This window comes from Ambystoma mexicanum, chromosome 3p, assembly GCF_040938575.1.
Source record: "Ambystoma mexicanum isolate Mex_15411 chromosome 3p, UKY_AmexF1_1, whole genome shotgun sequence".
Classification (NCBI taxonomy): domain Eukaryota; kingdom Metazoa; phylum Chordata; class Amphibia; order Caudata; family Ambystomatidae; genus Ambystoma; species Ambystoma mexicanum.
The window spans coordinates 1,230,234,550-1,230,255,722 of NC_090925.1; the positions used below are offsets into that span (position 1 = coordinate 1,230,234,550).

Consider the following 21,173-nt stretch of genomic DNA (forward strand, 5'->3'; position numbering starts at 1 on the left):
TTTCAAGGCAGACCCTTCAAATTGCCCAGTCCTTCCCAATTCTAGTAAATGAGTTCTCTCAGAGGCAGAAGGACCCCAGTGGTCAAGGAGCCAGCAGTAGGCAGGGTGGGATAGGGCACAGTTGCAAGCAAAATCAGAGTTCCTGAGGAAGACTGGGCAAACAAGTAAGTAATTCACTTTGAAAGTTAGTTAGGGTTCAGAGAAGACACCCTGGAGGATTCCAGCAGTGGGCCTGGGTAAACTGGACAAGAGACCTTCCAATCACAGTAGCACCCCAAGGATACACAGGAATCACAAGAGACTGTTTGTTCGTTTATTGAATTTCTAATGCGCACCAGACCCAAGGGTAGCAGGGCGCAGCAAAGGTTATGCGAGGCTTACAAAGTTACATAATGGCAAACGAAATACATTGACGCAAGAGATACAAAGTAAATAGGACACAGACTATAGAAGTAGTAGGTTTCACGAAAAAGGTTATTTACAACATAATGTACAATGGTATACAATAGTTTATGATATTGGAAGTAGTGTGTGCTTGTGTGCGGTAGTCTCCGTAGAGTCTAGTCTTCAATCAGATTTAAGTGTGTGATAAGGTTCTTTCTAAAAAGTGGGAAGGGTAGGTCGACTCTCAACTCATGTGGCAATGAGTTCCAAAGTTTAGCGGCCTTCACAGGGAAGCTATTGCCACTGATCTTGGAAGATTTGAATCTTGGAACCACCAAACAGTTAGTATTGACAGAAGGTAAGTAAATTCCTCAGCCAACACAGAAGAGGTGTTGCAACAGGAGAAGTTCAGGATATAACCCAGTCGATGAATTCCTTTGTCTAGAAGATGGAAGACCGGACTTTGGAAGGACTTTTGCGGCAGGGATCACGGAAGAAGGCTCCAGGAAAGATTTGCCTCGTGGCTGGCTGTGGCTCTCTGGATTTGGCGCCTTTTTCAGGAACACAGAAAACAGAATATCGCCAGTCAGATTCTCGTTGTTTCGAAGCTCCAGCGCTCTGATGAGGGGACTTTTTGGACTCAATTCACATCTCTGGAGGTCCAGCAGGATGCCCACAAAGTTTCAGCAAGATTCTCAATTCGGAAGACTGTCCACCGCACAATGGCAGGGTATTGGGGTATTGCAGCCCTGCAAGGTCACAGCACAACGTGGGATAGCTCAAAATGCAGGTCTTCGAGTCTAGTGGGTCTCACAAGGCTCTGGGTTGTCATTTTCAGAGTCGCCAGGTCAATGGAAGGAAGGGTTACAGCAGGCTCTGGTTACACAGCAGGCTCTCTGGTTGCAGGAAATTGCTACAGCCTTCGTTTCTTTATCTTCCTCTTTGGTTTTGGTTCCAGTGGTCGACTTGTCAGCAACTTTCAGGTTCAGGGTTTTTATTATTAGGAACTACAGCACAACCTCTGCATTCTCTCCGCATTTTACAGAAAGGGGCGGTCTGGCTGTCCAATCAGGACTTTCCCTTTCAGGCAAGGTGGAAAACGAAAGACTGCAGAGTTTTGGACTCCTTTGTCGCTTCCTGCCTTTCCAGACACACTCGAGTTTGGTCAGGGAATCCACAGTATCCCCGCCAAAGACAAAACAGCTACTGAGGTCGTTCCCGCCTACAATGGCAGAGGAAGACCTCGGAAAAAAACAAGCACACGAAAATGGTGAAAAAAGAAGGAGCCCACCATTTTAGAAAAATGGTGGCCCTTCTGTGCATTACTGAGGCTGAATTAAAGACATTTCCAATTGGCCGGCTGGCTGTCCTGACAGCCACCCTGCTGTGTGATTGACCGCCTAGGGCTGTGAATGAATGGGAACTTTCATAAAAAGCTAGGTTTTTGGGACTAGAAGAGGAGTTGACCACTGGAGCACAACATCCGAAGCAGAAGACGGCAGAAGACGCCAGCAGCACCCTGCTGGACCGCAAAGTGCCTGGTGAAGCCCTGCAGCTGTGCTGAACCAGTCTTCGAATCGACAGGGAAGACCTTTACGGGACGACTTCCTCCCCTAACCTGGTGGAACTAACTAGACTCAAGACAAACTCTTTGGGGTACCTGGAGTGCATGGACTTCCGAAGTGGGAATCCGGCCAATGCAGTCCAGTTGGTGTGGGATTACATAAGACTTATCTCTTGGTATTAGGTAACCCACCTTTTAATATAGGCCTGTACTACGCAAGTTGGTAGCACGACTGAAGGAATGCTTATCCTAGGAGGGTTAATGTGAGCTGTAGAGCTGTAAAACGAAATCAGTAAAAACAGGTATCAAAGTAAACACTTACACACTTAGTCATATTATAAATATATATTTATACATACACAAAGATATTTAAAGCATTGTTTAATAAGCAGCAATAGTAACATTAATCCCAAAAGTTAGGATTCAATTTGTAACAAGCAAAAAGGCAGGTTAGTAACTTCACATGTTACACATTTTCCAGAACTTCAAGTGATGTCATGTGAGGTCAGTAATAACACTTATTATGATCACCATTGCAATATTGAGTTATAAGGAGGGAAAGGTTATAGTTAGATCAGAACATACTTTGTACTTACAAAAACAGTTTGATTCTCCCAGAGGGATGTAGGCAGTCTTATCCCAGCAATAAACATTTAAAACCTTTAAGTGAACAAGCCTTGCCAAAGCCAATAGGTTCAGAAGGGGGCCTTTAGGGAGCCAGGACAGCCAAAGTCAATGGGCTAGTTCAAAGTTCTGATGTTCTCTTCTTAGAAAATAAGTAGTTCAAATAGAAAATCACAGCAACTCAAGAGGAGTCACCTTGAAGAAGCACATGCTGAAAGGCCAGTGCAAGTGAGTGGAGGTAAACTCTAAAGAGGGTAAAATAGCACTCCCCAAAGGAGGAAGCACCGCAAATGGCAAAAGGTTGATGTACGCCAAGCCCCACAGTATCTGTGAACTGAAGAATTTGTTCTAGCTGGATGCCTTCCTGTTGCAGTGTAGCAGACCCTTGGTCATGGTGACGAAAGGGAGGGCAACTGGCAGCCTCCTGCGGCATCACTTGAGAGGGGGGACTCCGCAGCAATGGATTCTGCTTGATTCAGTGGCTTTGTGGTTTTGGCACCTTTATCTCAGCGCCAAAGAAGAACGAACAGCTCTGGTTAGAAGTTACTTGATCCCCTCGGTCCTGGAATCTGGTGAGGGGACTCTGGATTAAGATGTCTTGCTTCTGTAGGGTCCTTTGGATGCCCACACATTATTGTCCAGATTCGCACCTCAGAAGAAAGTGCACTCTATGATGCTCAAGGGTCCCCGGGTATTTGGATTCTGCAGCCTTGGTAAGTCACAGCAAGTCGGGGGTTGCGGCAAAATTAAGCTCGTCTTGAAGCCTTCATCCCAAGGGAAGAAGTCGTCCTGTGCGGGTCTTCCTAGTCTAAACGAAAACGGAGTCAGCACAGCTGCAGGGCTTCATCACTTTGCGGTCCAGGAGGGTGTTGCTGTCGTCTCTTCACTTCTTCGTCGGATGTGGTCAACTCTGCCTCTAGTCCCAAAAACCTTGCCTTTTAATGTTAAAGGATATTTATACTGCGCAATTTCACCACCGGAGTGGTCCCCTGGCTCAAGCAAGTTCCCAATCATTCACAGCCTTAGGGTGTCAATCACCCAGCAGGGTGGCTGTCCTTCAGGACAGCCAGCTGGGCAATCAGAACTGTTTTCACTCAGGCACACCTAGAGAGAAAGGGACAGGGAAGTTTCGGGACCCTCCCTCACTTCCTGCCTTTCCAGACACACTGGAGCATGGGCAGGATTCAGGGCTGAAGCCCCCCAAAGGCAAAATACACAAAGGACTCAAACCCGATTCAAACAGCAGAGTAAAAGCCCAGAAGAATCTAACGGACAAGAAATGGTGAAAAAAGATTGGGGGGGGGGGGCATTTTGGGAAAATGGTCAACCTTGGGTGCTGTACTGCAGCCGAGGATTCAGCCTGCAGATACAATGCACAAGGTAGTAAAAAAGAAACGACTGCCACCAGCCATTCAAGTGAGTTAGTGTAACAGAATGTTACATGAGGAGTGGGATAATGGAATTACTATGTAAACCCCCAGCACTCCACATAGGGTGGTGTGTGCTGGACCCACAAAAGAAAAGGGCATATTACTATTTTTGGGAACAGTAGTTCTTCACCCAAGAAAATGTAGTTAAACATTAAGAGTCAGTGGCACTGCACAAAAGGTGCTGTATGTCACAATGTAAAAAGCAGGAGCCTATGTGGTTTACCAGACACCATTAAACAGTAAGAAACACAACAATCTTAGTCAGAAAAAACACATGAGAGTGAGAAAAAAGTCCCACTCACTCAGGAGTTAAAATTAAAAAGCACTGAGTCCAGCAAGAGAGCTGGGTGTCTGTAAGGTAAAAGGGAATTGGCATAGAAATGAAAATTATTCCTAACAGTATGTGAATAGATATATGGTCAGCTAAAGTCTCCATCCCGACGATTCCTCCAGTCTATGGTTGCTCACTGCACACCACTGCAACATAGCATGCCTGCACGGGTGAGTGATATGACTCGGGGATCTAATAGCGCCAACATACCCCGCCATCCTGCGACGGTGAGTGGCCATGCCAAGAAAACTATCAGGTGGTGTAATTCCATGAAGCCCGATATTAAACCCAACCTTTATAATTCCCTCCTGGCGAACCTGGAAGCAATATGCAATGTACTAATGCCAAAGAGATCCTGACAGAATTTAGGCATTGAACAATATATTCAATCCCACATATCTCAACTCAAGTAAAAGACATAAAAACACAAACATTGAAAAGAAAAAAACAGGGTGGTAGGATAGTGAATGTCACCAGGCAAAGGTGGAAATCTTAAATTGTATAAAATCGAGTGGGAGGTTGGACAGAAACTCTGAGCAGCAAACAATATATAAAAATCTGATGCCAATTAAAAAAAAAAAATTAAAAAAAGGGAGGGAATCACTCACTGTTCTGGAAATTGGTTTTAACGACCAGAGGTGTGGGCAACCATTGATCTGTCATATGAAAATTGTTGGGGTCTGCACTTTGCAAATCTCTACAAACCGATTGCAGCGCCTCAGATAATGACAACTCTTTCGAATAAGTTTGCATTGGATGTTAAAGTTCTGACAATATCTATTGAAGAGGCGTCTATAGCCCTCGATTCTCTCAAAAGTGGTAAAGCAGCAGGCCCAGACCTTATTCCCATTTAATTTATTAAAGACAAATTAGATATTTGGGCCCCAGTTTTGTGCAGGGTGTTCAATGCAGTTTTGTGCATGGGGAGAAGTCCCAGAATCGTGGAGGCAAGCAGCGATTATAGCAGTTTATAAAAAGGGAAGTAGATATAAACCGGGAAACTGCTGCCCAATCTCACTCCGAGATAGTAGGGGGAAATCTTTTTGATAAGTTATTCTTAAACACCTAAAAGACTGGGTTGATGGGGAACCAATAATCCATTACCTCCAGGCAGGCTTTAGAGAAAATAGAGGAACAATTGATCAATGTTTTATGATTTTCATTCTACTACAGAAATATATAGCCTTAAAATAAAAAAAATGTGTCTATGTAGTATTTGTTGATTTAAAAACCGCTTTTGATTCAGTTTGCAGAGAAACACTGTGGCAGATATTATATAAGCGGAAAGCCCCATGAGTCCTGATTAATATAATATGCCAGTTATACACAGTCAATAGGGCACGTGTACGTTACGGGCTAAGAAGAGATCTTACACTGCCCTTTGATGTTGAAAAGGGGGTTAGGCAAGGCTGCACAGTGGCCCCCCTCCTTTTCAACATCTATATAGGAGAAATCATAGATGCACTTCTGAGAGAGTGCGAAGATTGCCCTAAAATAGAATCTAATAAATATCCAGCCCTATTCTACGGTGATGATGCAGTCCTTATTTCGACATCACCCCAAGGGCTGAGGAAGACACTTGCTGTGTTCCTGTAAAAGTGCAGGGAGCTTGACCTCAGTCAGAATATTGATAAACCGAAGATGATGGTCTTTGGCCCCAAATCTACTAAATGCAAAACACTGAAGATTGAAGTAGACGTTTAGTCCTTGAACAGGTCAACTATTATGACTATTTGGGGCTTAAATTTGAAGAATATGGCAGCTGGGATGCCCAGATCACAAACTCGACTGCTACACTAGAAAAAGTAAGTGGAGCAAATCCTGGCGTTCCATGCGAAACATGGAAGAGGTGCTGTTTCCTCAGCTCTGGATTTATTCCAGAAGCAAGCCATCCCTGATGTGATATATGGCTCCAAATTATGGGGGTCTAGAAATATCCAGAAGCTTTGCGTGTACAAAATCATTTTTTGCAGAAATTGTTGCTCCCTGTAAATTCCCCCTCAGCTTTGGTCTTCCTGGAGCTAGGTGGCAACTCGGTTGCCGAACAGATCCGTGCAAGACCAGCATTATTCTGGGCTAGGCTATGGGAACAGCATCGGTTTTGCAAGTTATCGAAATGCAGCACTTCATCTGCTGGGTATGGTGGGGGAGTTTAAAATGGGCATCCCACGTCAGGTCCCAGTTTCAGGACATTGATTTGACTGATGTGTAGACGCACCCCTTAATTTCAGGTTTACCCTCGATCGAGACCATTAAGGAAAAGGGTTAAGCAGAGAAGTAATGATCGTCTCCTGGTTGATGCCTCAAGTCTGACACTGGGGCCCGATTACCTTGACTGGAGGTATCAACGGGTACAAATTATATCTGCATGTGATTTACCCCCCCAACGATCTTTTGATTTCGACTGGGGACTATTCAGTCTCCTGGTGGCCTCTTTTACCGAAAACTGGCTACAAACCAATACGAGCAAATGCCCCCTATGTGATCAGGGCAATGAGACAGTCATGCATTTTCTGTTGCTCTGCAGCGGGACTCTGTGTTAGGAAGAATTCTCATAAATGTGCTACTTACCTTCACCTTAGGGACCCCCAGCAACTTTGCTGGATTTTGAGGACTTGATTTTTTTACCCGGAGAGAGTGTGAGCCTTTTTTTCCCCCCACTCTCTCATGTATTTTGATGTGCGTTTTACTCTTGTGTCCTTAGATTATGGAGTTTTAGATAACTCCATAGACATCATCTTTTCATATGTGTCGCACAGCACCCTCAGTGCAGTGACACATGGAAGCCTTTTATGCTGTCCCAAGGTTTAAATACCTTCTCTGCGATAAACTACTGTTTCCCAGAGAAAGTAAAGTGAAATTGACTTTACTAGTCTTTTTAAATTCCTAGACCCAGTACACCCTATCTTACAATAGAGTGCTGGAGGGGTTACTTAGTATCCCCTATGTCTAGAAACTCATGTAGCAGTCAAATGCTACCCTTCCCTCTCTAAATGGCTGGTGGCAGTGGTTTTACAACGAACTACCATGATTTTTCCTGACCCCGAACACTGTTAGCGTTAAATCGCGGGAGCCATGTTTTTAAAGATGGAGCCTGAGCCCCCTTTGTTTAAACAGGTCTCGGTCTTCTTTTTTCGCCATTTCTTTTTGGAAAGGTCCTTCTAGAGTTTGTCTCTGCGCGCCAAACCAGGTTTGATCCCTTTGTTCCTACACCTTTGGCGGGCTTCAGGACTGAAGACAGCCTCTGGCACCTGTGTCTGGGATGGACAGGAAGTGAGGGAGGTGCTCGAAACTCCCTGTGCTTAGTCTCCTAGGAGACCCAAATGCACTCTGGTGTGATTGGCTGGCTGACTGTCCGGCAAGGACAGCCATCCTGCTGGGCGAGTGGCAGCTACGCTGGAACGAATGGGAGGAAACTGGATAAAAGGCGAGTCTCTTGGCATGGAAGGCTGAGTCGACCACTGGAACGAAAGAACCGAAGAAGAGCTGGAAGAGGACGGCTGCTGCAACTCCTGGACAGTTGATTTGCCCGGTGAAGCCCTACTGCAGGTCCGAATCGCCAAGTTCCTCTCGACAGAGAAGCCCTTCAAGGATGACTTCTCCCTTTGAGTTGGTGGGACCAATCTACTCGTATGCCACCTGAATACCATTCCGGAGCTGGTTGTATTTTCCTCACAGTGCTGCAGGAAACCGAATAGCCAGGGAGGAGGACACCAATTTGTGTGCTTGACTACAGCTACAGGAATTGAAGATTTGCCTTTGCCAGCTTTTTGACCAGTCCCAGTGCAGTGCAGGAGTCCCCCGACGTCCTCCCTCTTGTCCTCACGACTGAGGCTCAGGAACAGCGAGATCTGCAGGAACTGCCAGGAACAGACATCTTCAGCTGCATCTTTTTCTTCATTGTAAGGTACTGTGAAACCGGACCGAGAGAACTTACCTCTCACTACTAAAGTGCTTGAATCTTTGGCAACTTGCAGGCCTAGTCAGCTTGTGACCCAACATATAAACCTTTCTTTTACTAACTACTTCTGAGAACTTTGGCAAAGACTTTTCCGTTTAACTTCCAGAACTGCTTTATCCTATACAGGACTTTAGGCCATTGACTTAGGCCTAACCTATTGCATTGAATCAGCTACTCTGGTGAACTCAAACTGTTTTAGAGTAACTGTAATATTAACTTATGCCTTTTTGCTCCTACTTCAAATGCTCTGAATGCCATTTTGCTCCTCCTTCAAAGTAGTTTAAATGCCTCAGAACCTGATCTTGTGAAGTACTGAAGTATATTTTTGTGTGATATAGATTGCCTCATTCTAGTGAATGTTTTATAACTGACTGTGAAATAAATGAATAAGCGTTTTACCAAGAAACCTTGAGTATAAGACGATTTGAATACTTGTAATTATAAACCTCTAACATCCTTACAGCTCACATTCCCACTTGAGATAAGCCACCTGGTCAGCAACACTACCACAAACTGTGTAGTACAGACTTATACCAAAGGTTGGATTTGCTTACTCCTGTAGACTTAGTTGTGTGTAGTGGTCCCAAGGGTACTGCATACAAACTCTGCCTAATACTCTGAAGCTGAGGAAAATGTATCTGAAGCCAATATTGAGAGAGAGGCAGGGGGCAGACATTTGGATGGTGCTGTGAAACCTCTGGGTCAGTGTATAAATAGGCAGGTGGTCAGCAGTAGATGAGGATGCGAGCCGTAGAGACTCCTCATCCTGCTTTATCTGTATAAACACTCAAATTCATAATGTAAAGAACTTGCACTTTGTAACAAAGATTAATTCTCTGTTATGCCGGGATATGCCAATTTTGATATGCTGATTTTATTAGGTTTTGTCTTGAACCCATTGTCTTTACTTGGGTATACTTTTATGGGCGACTAACCAAAAAAGTTTACGAACATGATAACAGGCCTGTGGGTCTCTAAAGAATCCCAAGCCCGAAGATGAAAATGCAAGAACAATGGGTAGATAACCAAGCTAGACAAACTACAGAGTTGCACCCTTAGTTGGACAACGACCTATGCTTATATGATGTCCCATTATTGCAGTCAGGAAGGGAATTTAAATGTAATGTTTAAAGAATCCAAGTGGCACTAAGTGACAGTACACAATTTGTAATAGATGCCCATCTTCCTAGACTAAAGAATTCTTGCCCCATCATAGATGTGTATATCCAGCCTGCTAGCTCTTTCTCAAATGTACGTGGTTCAGTCTACGGGGACATTAAGCATCACCCGTTGAAAGTTCTGCCAGCACTTGATACATCCCCCAATGCTGCAAAAAGAGACACACCTCTGAGATCTTGCGGTCATATTCCTGCATGAAGGAATCCACTTCAGCTTGTAGCTCCTCAGGATCGGTCAGGGACTGGGAATAGGCAGTGATCCATTCTAGAGATAGCAAGAGAGAGGGCGCATAAGCAACTTAAGCATACAAAGTGAGCATGGAAAAGCAGTACAGCAAGAAGGAGAACACAGAGAAGATTGTGTACAAGTACATAGGATCACAGAGGAAAATTCTTATGAACAGGAGCACTGATGAAACTATATTTAGGAGTATAAATGATGGGTACAGGTGCACAGCCGATCATAAGGTTTTTGTTCTACTCACTGTGAACGCCCGTCAGTTCTTGTTGGCCCTTCGACATAACAAGTGGCTCCTGATGAATAGAAGACCTAAAGGAAAGTACACCTGCACGATTTCGGAATATCACATACGCAAACTGGAAGCCCTATGACAAGTTTAAAAAAATCATTAAGACTTCCACACTACAATCCAACAGTTATGTCATCATACAACCTTTTGAACAGGACACAAACCCACAGAGACCCAATGTATACCTTGCATCACAGGAAGGAGACATCCACAAGAAGATGAACCAGCATTTAATTCCACCACAGGACAGATCCAATATCTTAAGCTACGAGGGGGCCACAACCCTGCAGAGATTTGGCTTATAACTTCCATTACACGACAAACTCTGAGAATGAATAACCACTCAGGAGCTTATCAATATTGAACAAGAAGAGCTGGACAGCTGCGCCTAAACTGATTTACAGAGAAGCCGGATATTCTGGCTAGTAAAAGGGGAAAGAATTGGAGCATATGTACATCTCAATAGAGAATAATGTGCACTGATTATTGTCTATGCTCGACATTCACTGCAGTGTAAACCTCAATATATTGTACCAGGATGAAGCTTGAATGGTAGGTGCCTCTAGTAAGGAGTGTGCGTGGGTCATCTATAAATAGCCAAAGCTGGTCACTGATACAGAGTCTTCTGACATTGAAACATGTTTGGAACTTTGAATGCTGATCACTACTGAATTAATTCCAGGTCATAGACCGTTTAAAAAAAGCCTTAGGTTCCAAACCATTGATTTGCTATGGGTTGTATTTTCCCCACTGTGCGTTACCTGGAGATATGACTTTGTTAACTGTGTTTCTAATGTACATTGTAGCTGGAAAGGTCAGATGCCTTCTTTGTCTGATAGTTTAGATCACACACTTTGTTTACGTTTGTTAGGCAAGATTGTGTGCAGTATCCTCTTCAGCAAACTTGACCTCCTGGCAATAGGAACCCAACCTTTGGTATAAGTCTGTACTACACATGTTGATAGTGTGGCTGAGCAGGCAGGCTTATCTCAAGAGGGGTCAACGTGAGCAGTCCAGTTTTTACACAGAGATACACAATGACAATTATGCAAATAAACAACACTCAAGGTTTCTTGTTGAAACAATTTATTTAACATTCAGTTATATAAGCCTTATTCAGAAGGGAGCAAAATATGTAACTTCAAAATACACTTCAAATCACACTCCTAGTTTCTCTAATCAGTTGATACCCATTGAGGATGGCACACAGATACTTCCTACACCCTCAGGTGACAAATAGCTAGGACACTAATTTATCACTGGTACATTTAGAGCAATACGGAGTTGGGTGCAAAGGTTAGATAGGGGAATTAACAGTTAAATAATTCATAAACTGGTACTTTTTAAGCCCTCCAATGCAAAGTAAATTAACCCTTTCCTGGGGGAAAGGTAAAGACACAAAGCCAGAGGTAAGAAGAGTCACTCAGGGAGCCAGGACGGCCAATGTTAGTTGAGCAAAGTCTAGGGGAGCTGAAGATCTTCTTTGCAGTTAAGTAAAAGTCTTGCATATTCTTTTAGAAAGGTTTGTAGAAATAAGACCACTTGAAGGGCCACAAGCTGTGAGGCTTGTGAAGGGCAAAGCTGCACACAACTCTGCAAGGTTAACCAAGACAAGTCTCAACTGAGAACAATAAGGCTACACCACAAGAAGTAAGTCCTCTTCAACTTTACAGTACCTTTGGTAAGAAGAAATGGTTCCAGCTGGCTTCTGTTCATGTGTAGCTCTGCAGATCCTGGTGTTCCTGGGCCTCAGTCGTGGGGACAAGAGGGAGGACTTCTGGGGACTCCTGCACTACAACTCAAAGATCAGCGGCAGCAATGGGCAAACTTCAATTCCACTGCACTTCGCGGTTTCCGCTCCTCACGTCTATAGCAAATAGCACCAGCGCGGTCTCACGGATACCTCTCTGGACTCCTTGCATCTGGGGTCCAGCACTCTGTTGAGGTGGCTCAGGCTTGGTCAGTCCTGCTTCAAGGGAGCCCGGGGTATCTTCCTTCAGCACGGGTCCGTCTTAAAAGCGATGCGCTCGGTTTGGTGTGTTCCTCTCCCTGGCACTTCAGTTCCAGCAGCAGCAGCAGAAGTACAGCCAGCTCCCAGAGGATGTCCAAACAAGTTCACTTTGGAGTTATGCAAGATTGTATGCAGTACTCTTTGGATGCACTACAACAACCCTGACCTCCTAGCAATAGGAACCCAACCTTTGGTATAAGCTTGTACTACACAGGTTGGTAGCGTGTTGAGCAGCCAGGCTTATCTCATGAGGGGTCAATGTGAGCTGTAGGGGAGTTCCACAGAGATTCATAGTGACTATTATTCAAATAAACACTTACACACAAGGTTTCTTGAACAATTAGTAATTTATTAATCAGTCAGTTAGAGTAAGCCTTCTTCAGAACGAAGCAATATAAAAGCAACACACAAGTACACTTCAAAAACTGTACACGCTTAGTTTCTAAATCATTAAAGATTCTTTTGGGATGGCCCACAGTCACAACCTACACCCTCAGGCGACTTCAATAGCTAGGGTGCTGGGGACATTAATATATCTGTTTGTATTTAGAATACTCTTAGAAATTGGTAAAAGGAAAAGGTTATTAGAACAAACAAGAGACCACAAATATTCTTAAGCAGATAAATACTTTTGGATCTCCTAATCCGAGTCATTCAGTGTTATAGGCTAAGCCAAAGTCAATGGGCAAAAGTCTTATATAGGCTGAAGCACTTCTGGTAGTGAAGTAGACAAAGTCTTTGCACAATGTTGTTGAAGTCTTTGAAGAAAAAACACAAGCTATTTAGTCTTGTGAGTAGTAGAAGATGCAAGCAACTCTACAATGAGAGGTAAGTTCTCTTACACTTTACAGTACCTTTGTATTGAAGAAAAAGTGCAGCAGATGACTTCTGTTCCTGTGCAGCTCTGCAGATAGCACTGTTCCTGGGCCTCCGTCGTGGGGACAAGAGGGAGGACTTCTGGGGACTCCTGCTCTGCGATGGGACAGTCACTGCTTGCAACTGGCAATCTTTCAAATAAGTGGCACTTCAGTGTTTCAGCTCCTCGGGACTAGCGCAAATAGCAACACTGTGGTTTCTGGCTGTCGAGATGGACTTTCCTTGGTTCTGGGGTCCCGCACTCTATTGAGGGGGCTCAGGCTCGGTCAGTCCTGCTTCCTGGGATTCCGGAGGATCTTCCTGGAGCTCTTGACCAACTTAAATGCAATGCACACAATCTGGTGTTCCTCTCCCTAGCGTTTTGGGTTTCCAGCAGCAACTCTGTGGAAATGCAACCAGCTCCGAGAGAATGTCCAGGTGGCTTACTTTGATTGGTCCCACCAACTCAAGGGGAGAAGTCGTCCTTGCAGGGGCTTCTTCGTCAATACGAATGTGGAATTTCAGCACAGCAGCAGGGCTTCACCGGGCAAACCAACGGTCCAGGAATTGCAGCAGGCGTCCGCTTCAAGTTCTTCTTCGGTTCCTTCGTACAGTGGTCGACTGCCTTCCAAGCCAAAAGCCTTGCCTTTTATTCAGTTCTCTCCCATTCATTCCAGCCGGCCAATCATCACAGAGTGCATTTGGGTCACCTAGAAGACTAAGCACAAGGAGTTTCGAGCAACTCCCTCACTTCTTGCCCACCCCAGACACCCTGGAGCCAGAGGCGGGCTTCACTTGTGAATCCCGCCAAAGACAAAGCGAACAATGGGACCAAACCTGGTTTGGCGCGCAGAGTAAATCTCAAGACCTTTCCACAAAGAAATGGTGAAATAAAGAAGACTGGGGCCATTTTGACAAAATTGGCACCCTTAGGTACTTTACTGCATCTGTGAACGCAGCCCGCGGTAAATGCACACCACAGTAGTTAAAAGTAAACCACTGCCACCAGCCATTCATCGGGAAAAGGATAACATAAAAATGTTACGTGAGAAGCTAGACAAAGGAGATACTATAACTCCTCCAGCACCATATTGTAAGATAGTGTGTGCTGGCTCTAGAGTGTTACAAATGTAAGTAAAGTCAATTTCACTTTACTGCTCTGTGAAACAGTAGTTTATCCCAGAGAAGGTATTTAAACCTTGGAGAAATCTGAAAGACTTCCCTGTGCCACTGCACTGAAGGTGCAGTGTGACAATGTAAAAGATGATGCCTATGGAGTTTGTCAGACTCCGCAACCAAAAGGAACACAGAGTCCAAAATCACAATAAAAAAAAAACATGAGAGAGTGGGAAAAAGGGTCATCATTCCCGCCAGGTTAAAAAAAAATAAAGTCTGCAAAACCCAGCAAAGTCGCTGGGGGTCTCTAAGATGGAGGGAATTAGCACATTTCTGAGAATTCTCCCCAACAGTTGTCGATTGGTCCCACCAACTCAAGGGGAGAAGTCGTCCTTGCAGGGCTTCTCTAGTCGAAGCAAATTCAGAGCTTCAGCACAGCCGCAGGGCTTTACCGGGCAAACCAACAGTCCAGGAGTTGCAGCAGGTGTCTCTTCCAAGTTCTTCTTCGGATTCCAGTCGTCGACTGCCTTCCCAAGCCAAAAGCCTCGCCTTTTATGCAGGTTTCTCCCATTCATTCCAGGGTGGCTGTCCTCCAAGGACAGTCAGCCAGCCAATCACCTCAGAGTGCATTCCTGTCTCCTAGGAGATTAAGCACAGGGAGTTTGGGGCACCTCCCTCACTTCCTGCCCCTGCCAGACACACTGGCGTCAGAGGCGGGCTTCAGCAGTGAACCAAGCCAAAGACAAAACGAACAAAAGGGACCAAACCTGGTTTGGCGCGCAGAGTAAATCTCAACAAGGACCTTTCTAGCAACGAATGGGGAGAAACGAAGACCGGGCCATTTTCACAAAACGGGCACCCATGGGTGCTTTACCAAGGCTGCAATTGTAGCCCGCATTAAAAACACACAATGGTAGTAAAAAGTAAACCACTGCGGCCAGCCATTAATTGTAGAATGGCTAAAATAAAAATGTGACAAGAAACTAGACAAAGGGGATACTAAGTAACCCCTCCAGCACCCTATCTAAGATAGTGTGTGCTTGGTCTAGAAAGTTACAAAATGTAAGTAAAGTCAATTTCACTTCACTGCTCCTGGTAACTGCAGATAAACCAAGAGAAGGTATTTGGGAAAGCTAAGAGACTGCCCTGTGCCACTGCACTGAAGGTGCAGTGTAACACAATGTAAAGATGATGCCTATGGAGTTTGGCAGACTCCAAAGTCAAAGAGTACAAATCACAGAAAAATACATAAGAGTGGGAAAAACGTCTCACTCTCTCCAGGTTAGAAATTAAAAGTCCTGAAGTCCAGCAAAGAGAGCTGGGGGTCTCTAAGGTAGAGGGAATTAGCACATTATTTAGAATTCTCCCTAATAACGTTTATGGAAGTCCTTTGAACTAGAGGCTATGACTTTTAAAGACAAAGCTGGATTTGTGCACCGCATTGTGCATGCAGGCACATGGAAGCAATGCTATTCTTTTGACGAGTGATCCCTTGTGCATGGGAGCTGCTAAGGAGAGCCCAGTGAATTGCACGCTACTAGGCAAGCATAAAAAGGTCACCCTCTCCCCTCAATTCTTCATGTGTGCAGGGCACACCATTTCTTGCTCACCAAGAGTTACTCATCAATTTCTAATAAGTACTGGGACAGGTCAATTCTAAGGCTTCTAGATCTTTTATTTAGAGCTATGCAATATATAAAGTAGAAAAGGCTGCAGGTTATGTATGGCCTGTGAGAGGGCGTCTATGCAATTTCGCCAATATGTTCAAATAAAGAGTAATGTTTAAGAAAGTAAAAAAAAACTAAAATAAATAACTGCGTGTTATGTTGGAGCACTATACAGAACGCCACCATGAGTATCCTTGCAGATGGGCCAGACTGGATGAAGCCACGTAAAGAAATGAGTCAATTGAAGTAGTGGTGAATCTGGCACTCAGCTGATGAAGTGGATAACTGCACGCTGTGAATGCTACAGTAACCATGCATTCAGAGCACTCTCACAGTCATGAAGGTGGCATGGATGACAGGCTCTTACGCTAATGTTTGAAGGAGATTAAAGAAGAGGAACTGAACGATGAACAGGTTTCAACACTGAACAAACACGTGATCTGGGTGGTTTGGCTGTGTCTATTCGGGAAGTGCAGTGTTGTAAACTCTCCATAGCCAATGGATGAGACCGGTGAGATTGGGTCAGAAATCCTTTTTTGGTTTCCTTTCGTTAACTGAGGTGGTCCACTAGGGGTTCTTGTGGCTTTTTGGTCTGTTGACCTATTTTTGTCAACAGTGAGCCTATTTCCAAAGTGTCACTATTAGGAAGATGTTGCACAACCCTTTGTTGAGGGCTGTTTTTAGGGAAATTGTTAGACGATCCTCTGCACACCAGAACACTGCTCACATCTCCCCAACACCTTCCTCGGGTTCCCACACAGCTCCCTCCAGGGTTCGAGGCTCATGTGATTCGGTTTACCCAAAGGACCGAAAGTTCCGTACCAGGTACAGTTTACGGGCTCGATTGCAACCCTTCCTGCATTGGCAGTTGCCATGGAGAACATACAGCAGAAGGGGCGGCGGAACACCTCCACGCCGATCGTTCACTTGCTCACGTGACTCAGAGCGGCGTTTTCCACGTGACCTTGGTGGACGTCACATGACCCCGAGACGCACAGTATTTAAAGCCTGATGCACGGAGCACTCATCGCTTCTCAGCTGTCTTCAGACCCTATTTGGCGCTACGTCTTGTTAACACTACTGGTTTACCTTGATCTTGGAACTCTCATTTGGACTCCTTCGGATTACCCTTTTGTACCTTTGCTTGGAACTGCTTACCTATTGCTGGATTTCTGGATCGACCCTCACTTGTCTTCGGATCATCCCTTGGTACTTTGTTGAACTTCTACGCCATTTCCCTTCTGGGATTCAAGCTTCGCCTTCAGCTCTACAGGTGGCTTATCCTGGATCCACGCTTGCCTGCGGTCCTCTTTTTCCTGGTACTGCCTCATCTGAGTCTCGAACCTCCTTCCTAGGTTTCCTGGGTTTTCCAAACACCGGATAGGTAAGACTATTCAGATCCTTTGGTTCTTGTGATATATTGTTATTGCCTGTTGCTTAACCTCGTTCTTTTTGCAGCAGCATCGGTGTTCCTGAGGTTCCGTGGATCCGGGAAGTAACATCTCCCACCTGTGGCCCCAAAGGTCGCACAGCGGGTTTCTTTTGGTTCCCCTGTGCGTCACTTGGGGACGGAGGTCTCAACGGTCTACACGACACTCAAGTCAGAACAGAAATGTATAATTGTTATGCTTCATCCCCTCTGCTAGTGAGACCGCCAGGACATTTAGCTGGATTTCTGGACCATTTTCTGAAATCCTGAATGGGTGGTGCCTTTTTCCATTCACTCATTCTTATGGGCCCTGTCTTTTGGAACTCTATTCTTCGTAGTTTACCTGTCCTATGGAGACGATTTTCCTCCATAACTCTTAAAGGCATCTGTATTTTACTATTGCAGCACACAGCTCCTTATGGGCACTGTTGCTGGGGACCCTTAGGGTCCTCCCTTGAGATTTGTTCCTCTATCCTATAGTAACTACAGTTCTTATGGATAGAGGAGATACTTCATATCTCTCCAAAAGCATGATCATCTGAGAGATGGCATACAACATATGTGGAGCACCATATGGATACCTAGTATCCCCCCTTCTCTCCGCTCCTGAGACTTTTTAGTCACAATCTCCTGATTATGGGCTGGTGGCAGTGGACATGGTCTACCAACTATTGTTAAATAAACAAATCATTATGTCATTTTTCTACCGCAGGCTATGTCCATAGCATCGGTAGTGCACAATAGGGGCACCCAAGTAATAACTTGGGGGCCACCCTTCTTTATTTTGCCATTACTAGTGTTATCCTTCGTCAGCCTTTCTTCTACAATTCTGGGAGTCAGGGAGGGTGGGGGCAGGGGGGTTGTGTGTTTTGCCTTTGGTGGGAAGCCTTGGGTGTCCCCCACCTAGGCCTCAGAGTGTCTGGGCAGGCAGTAAGTGGGGAAGGAGTTTGTCCTTTGTCTGTCATAGTGCCTGCATGGGACCAGGAGAAGGAAAGGAGGGGTGTCAATGATATTAGCTCTTACCATATTTTCCATCTGTTCGAGGACCATCTTTTTGCAGGCTTCTGGTAGTTGTTATGGTTTCAAATGCACCACTTTACCTACAGGAGTACGTATGCAATCAAAGGTTCCTTTTACACTAAAGACATCAAGAAACGGTACAATAAGATTGGTTAGATCTTCCTTCTTATTGTTTTGTAAGTTCCTGGGGGATTAGGTTTAGCTTATCCATTTCCTGTGGCACTAAACAGGATAAGATGGTAGAGTGAGAGGCTGAGGGGTTCTCTTTCTCCTCTTAAAAGATTGATGTGGTAAATATGATGTTTTCTGGCACCTATTATGTTGTGACACTCTCCACCTGCCGTAGCAAGTTGCTGCATCAGCACCTGAAGGCCCCTTTAGCTTCCCGGCGCTTCAGGTAAGCTTGGTGGTGTGCAGACCCTCCTGGGCCTTGCATTGTATTTTGGAGTCCCCATTGAGGCCCTCGGGACATGCCCGGGACCTGCACGCAGCTTTGTTCGGTCCCCTTGTGTCCGCTTCCTTTTCCTCCCTCCTCCTAGCCCGCCCACCTCCCCCGATTGGTGCGTCCACCTGGTCGTAACTGACCTTCCCAGGTCAGCCCTCTGCCCGTGCAGCTAAGGGCCCCAAGGCAAAGGGCGGCTCCTACAGAGGCGGCTTCATATCGTGTCAGCAGGGGAAGCCATCAACCAGCAGGTACAGTCAAGATAGGACTGGTCAGGGTGAAGGATGGAGAGTTCACTCTGTCCTTGAACCCCTACCACTTGGCAAGCTAAACTACAGTGTGTTAGTTCTGTATTGCTAGCCTGCGCTGTACCCCAGAGAATTGTTCAGATTGACCCGATTCATATCTAGAAGGCTCCACACTGTGATGGTACTGTTAATGTTGGCCTGCACCACACGGTTATATCATTGTTATTAGTAGACTGCATCGTACCCCAGACAACTGTTCAATTGCCCGCATCCCTTTGTTTATTTTATTTAAAGTGTGCCTGACCCAGGGGTATCTGGGCGCTAGGTGAAGATGACGGTTACACGATACAGTTTATACAGAGTACAGTTAATACATTCAAGATACGAAGGATAGGCAACAAGGGTATGTGGGAAGCATATAGTGGTATGTGATACATAACGGGGAGAAGAAAAAAATTACATACATATAATGGGAATAGGAGCGTAGCAGTGCAGAGTGATGTCAGATGTCAGGTAAGTAATGTTAGTTTTTGTTGAGTAGCCATGTGATGACGTGACTTCTGAATTTATCAAAGGTTTGAATAGATTTGATGTCCTGTGGAAGTGTGTTCCATAATTGGGCAGCTAGAACCAGGAAACTGGTTCCGCCGGCTCTTTTTAGGTTGTACCTAGGCACCACCAAGCAGGAGGCGTTGGTAGATCTTGTGATTCTGGCTGACAATTTCAGAGTAAATTTGTCCTGTTCATTATATGGTGAAACCTACTGCATTGTGAAACCTAGGCCTCTCTCCCACTATACAGGATTCTCACATCTAGGGGCAGCCTCGATCTTTGTTCATTATATGGTGAAACCTACTGGATTCAGAAACCTAGGCCTCAATGATATTGCACTCCCAAATCTAGGTCTGTTTCCTCCGTTAGGAACAAACGGATGCCATGCAGCAATTGAACCGCAGATGGGCCAGCAAGCCACGAGCCAGGGTGACTCTTTCTGATGCTCCAACGTGAGCCCCATAACAACCCATTAGCCTTGAGAAAGACTTCGGTTGAAACATGCGTCGGCTGTTTTTTCTGTGTTATCACCATGGCACACTGTGGCCCACGTGCCATACTGCACTTGAATTAATAAATAAGAAAGCACAAACAAAACTCAAGACTATAATGTGAATATCTGACAATTCAGGAGTACCTACTCCCTGCCAGCACCTGCAACTAACAAGGTTTTGCCGCTCCACCAAGTACTTTCAAAACTCCCGGGATCCTTGGAGTTTGGCTCCCTGACAAAACCATGTGCTAGGCTGCAGGCCATACACTCACCAAAGACAACTGGGTTGCGCAGGGGACCTGCTTGTCCCGACACCAAACTCCCTACTCTTCCTAACCTGTTCCCTCTGTTACACTGGACAAAGACCACGCCCCACCCGAACAATTTCACAGTTTACGGTTACGGTACGGTATGTACATCTCACACCACGTGGACACAGGCTGCAGGCACAGCCAAACATCCAGCATGATAGAATGCTGCTATGGCTAAGCACATTCGATCTAGCATCACATATAGCTGTCCAGACAAACACCTAATGTACTTCAACACCTCTGCCACTAGCATACAGCAACTACCATCCGAAAGGAACTCTGTACAGCTGGCCACACATCGACTCTCTCAACAATTGCAATCTATCGCAAACCTCTCAACAGAGCCCACCCACGTGCCTGACCCCTCTTCGGGCTGCTAAGTCGAGCCTTGCCAGCCACTCAAGTCCTACACCGGCAACATGCACACATGCATCTCCTAAGCTAAACTCCTTAGAATATTCTATCACATTGACTTCGGTCACCGAGAGCGTTCCAACCAGAAAAAAAGCGCATTGAGGCCACACAAGTGAGGAAAGTGTGCTATATAAATGACCAAATACAATACAATATGGATAGAAGTGTCGATTCCATTCCTCTCATGGGTCTGAAGCCCACTTGGGAGTGGTTGAGTATTCCATTGCTTTCTACTTGACGGAGTAGTATTTTGTAGATGTGGTTCTCCAGTAGTCGCCAGGTAGGGCAGGTCGATATCTGTCTATAGTTGGGTGGGTCTTCTGCATTGCCGTTTTTGTTTTTTAGTAGCTGCTTCAAATACACAGATTTGAAAGTTTATAGTACTATTCCTGCGTTTAGGGATTGGTTCATCAGTAGCCCGGAAGCATGATGCTGGTGTTCTGTGGTGGAGGATTTCTCTGAGAGCCAGAGCGGGGGGTTCCAGCTTCCCATATCTTGCACCCACACACTGGAATGCCCTACCCCCCACTATCCGAGGTGAGGCCTCCCTCATCGCCTTCCGTAAAGCTATGAAAACCATCATCTTCACATAAGGTCCCTCACATCAGCATGA

General features: G+C 45.3%; 1 protein-coding gene across 1 annotated transcript in view; it reads right to left on the reverse strand.

Annotated features, from left to right (window-relative positions):
- The window catches only part of RRP7A (ribosomal RNA processing 7 homolog A), a 184,821-nt gene that overhangs the window by 76,032 nt on the left and 87,616 nt on the right, over nt 1-21,173 (reverse strand). Inside the window, exons 4-5 of the mRNA XM_069652696.1 lie at nt 9,958-10,078; nt 9,640-9,737 (exon numbers count right to left, since the gene is read on the reverse strand). Coding sequence (XP_069508797.1) covers nt 9,640-9,737; nt 9,958-10,078 — 219 coding nt within the window. The remainder of the gene's footprint in view (nt 1-9,639; nt 9,738-9,957; nt 10,079-21,173) is intronic.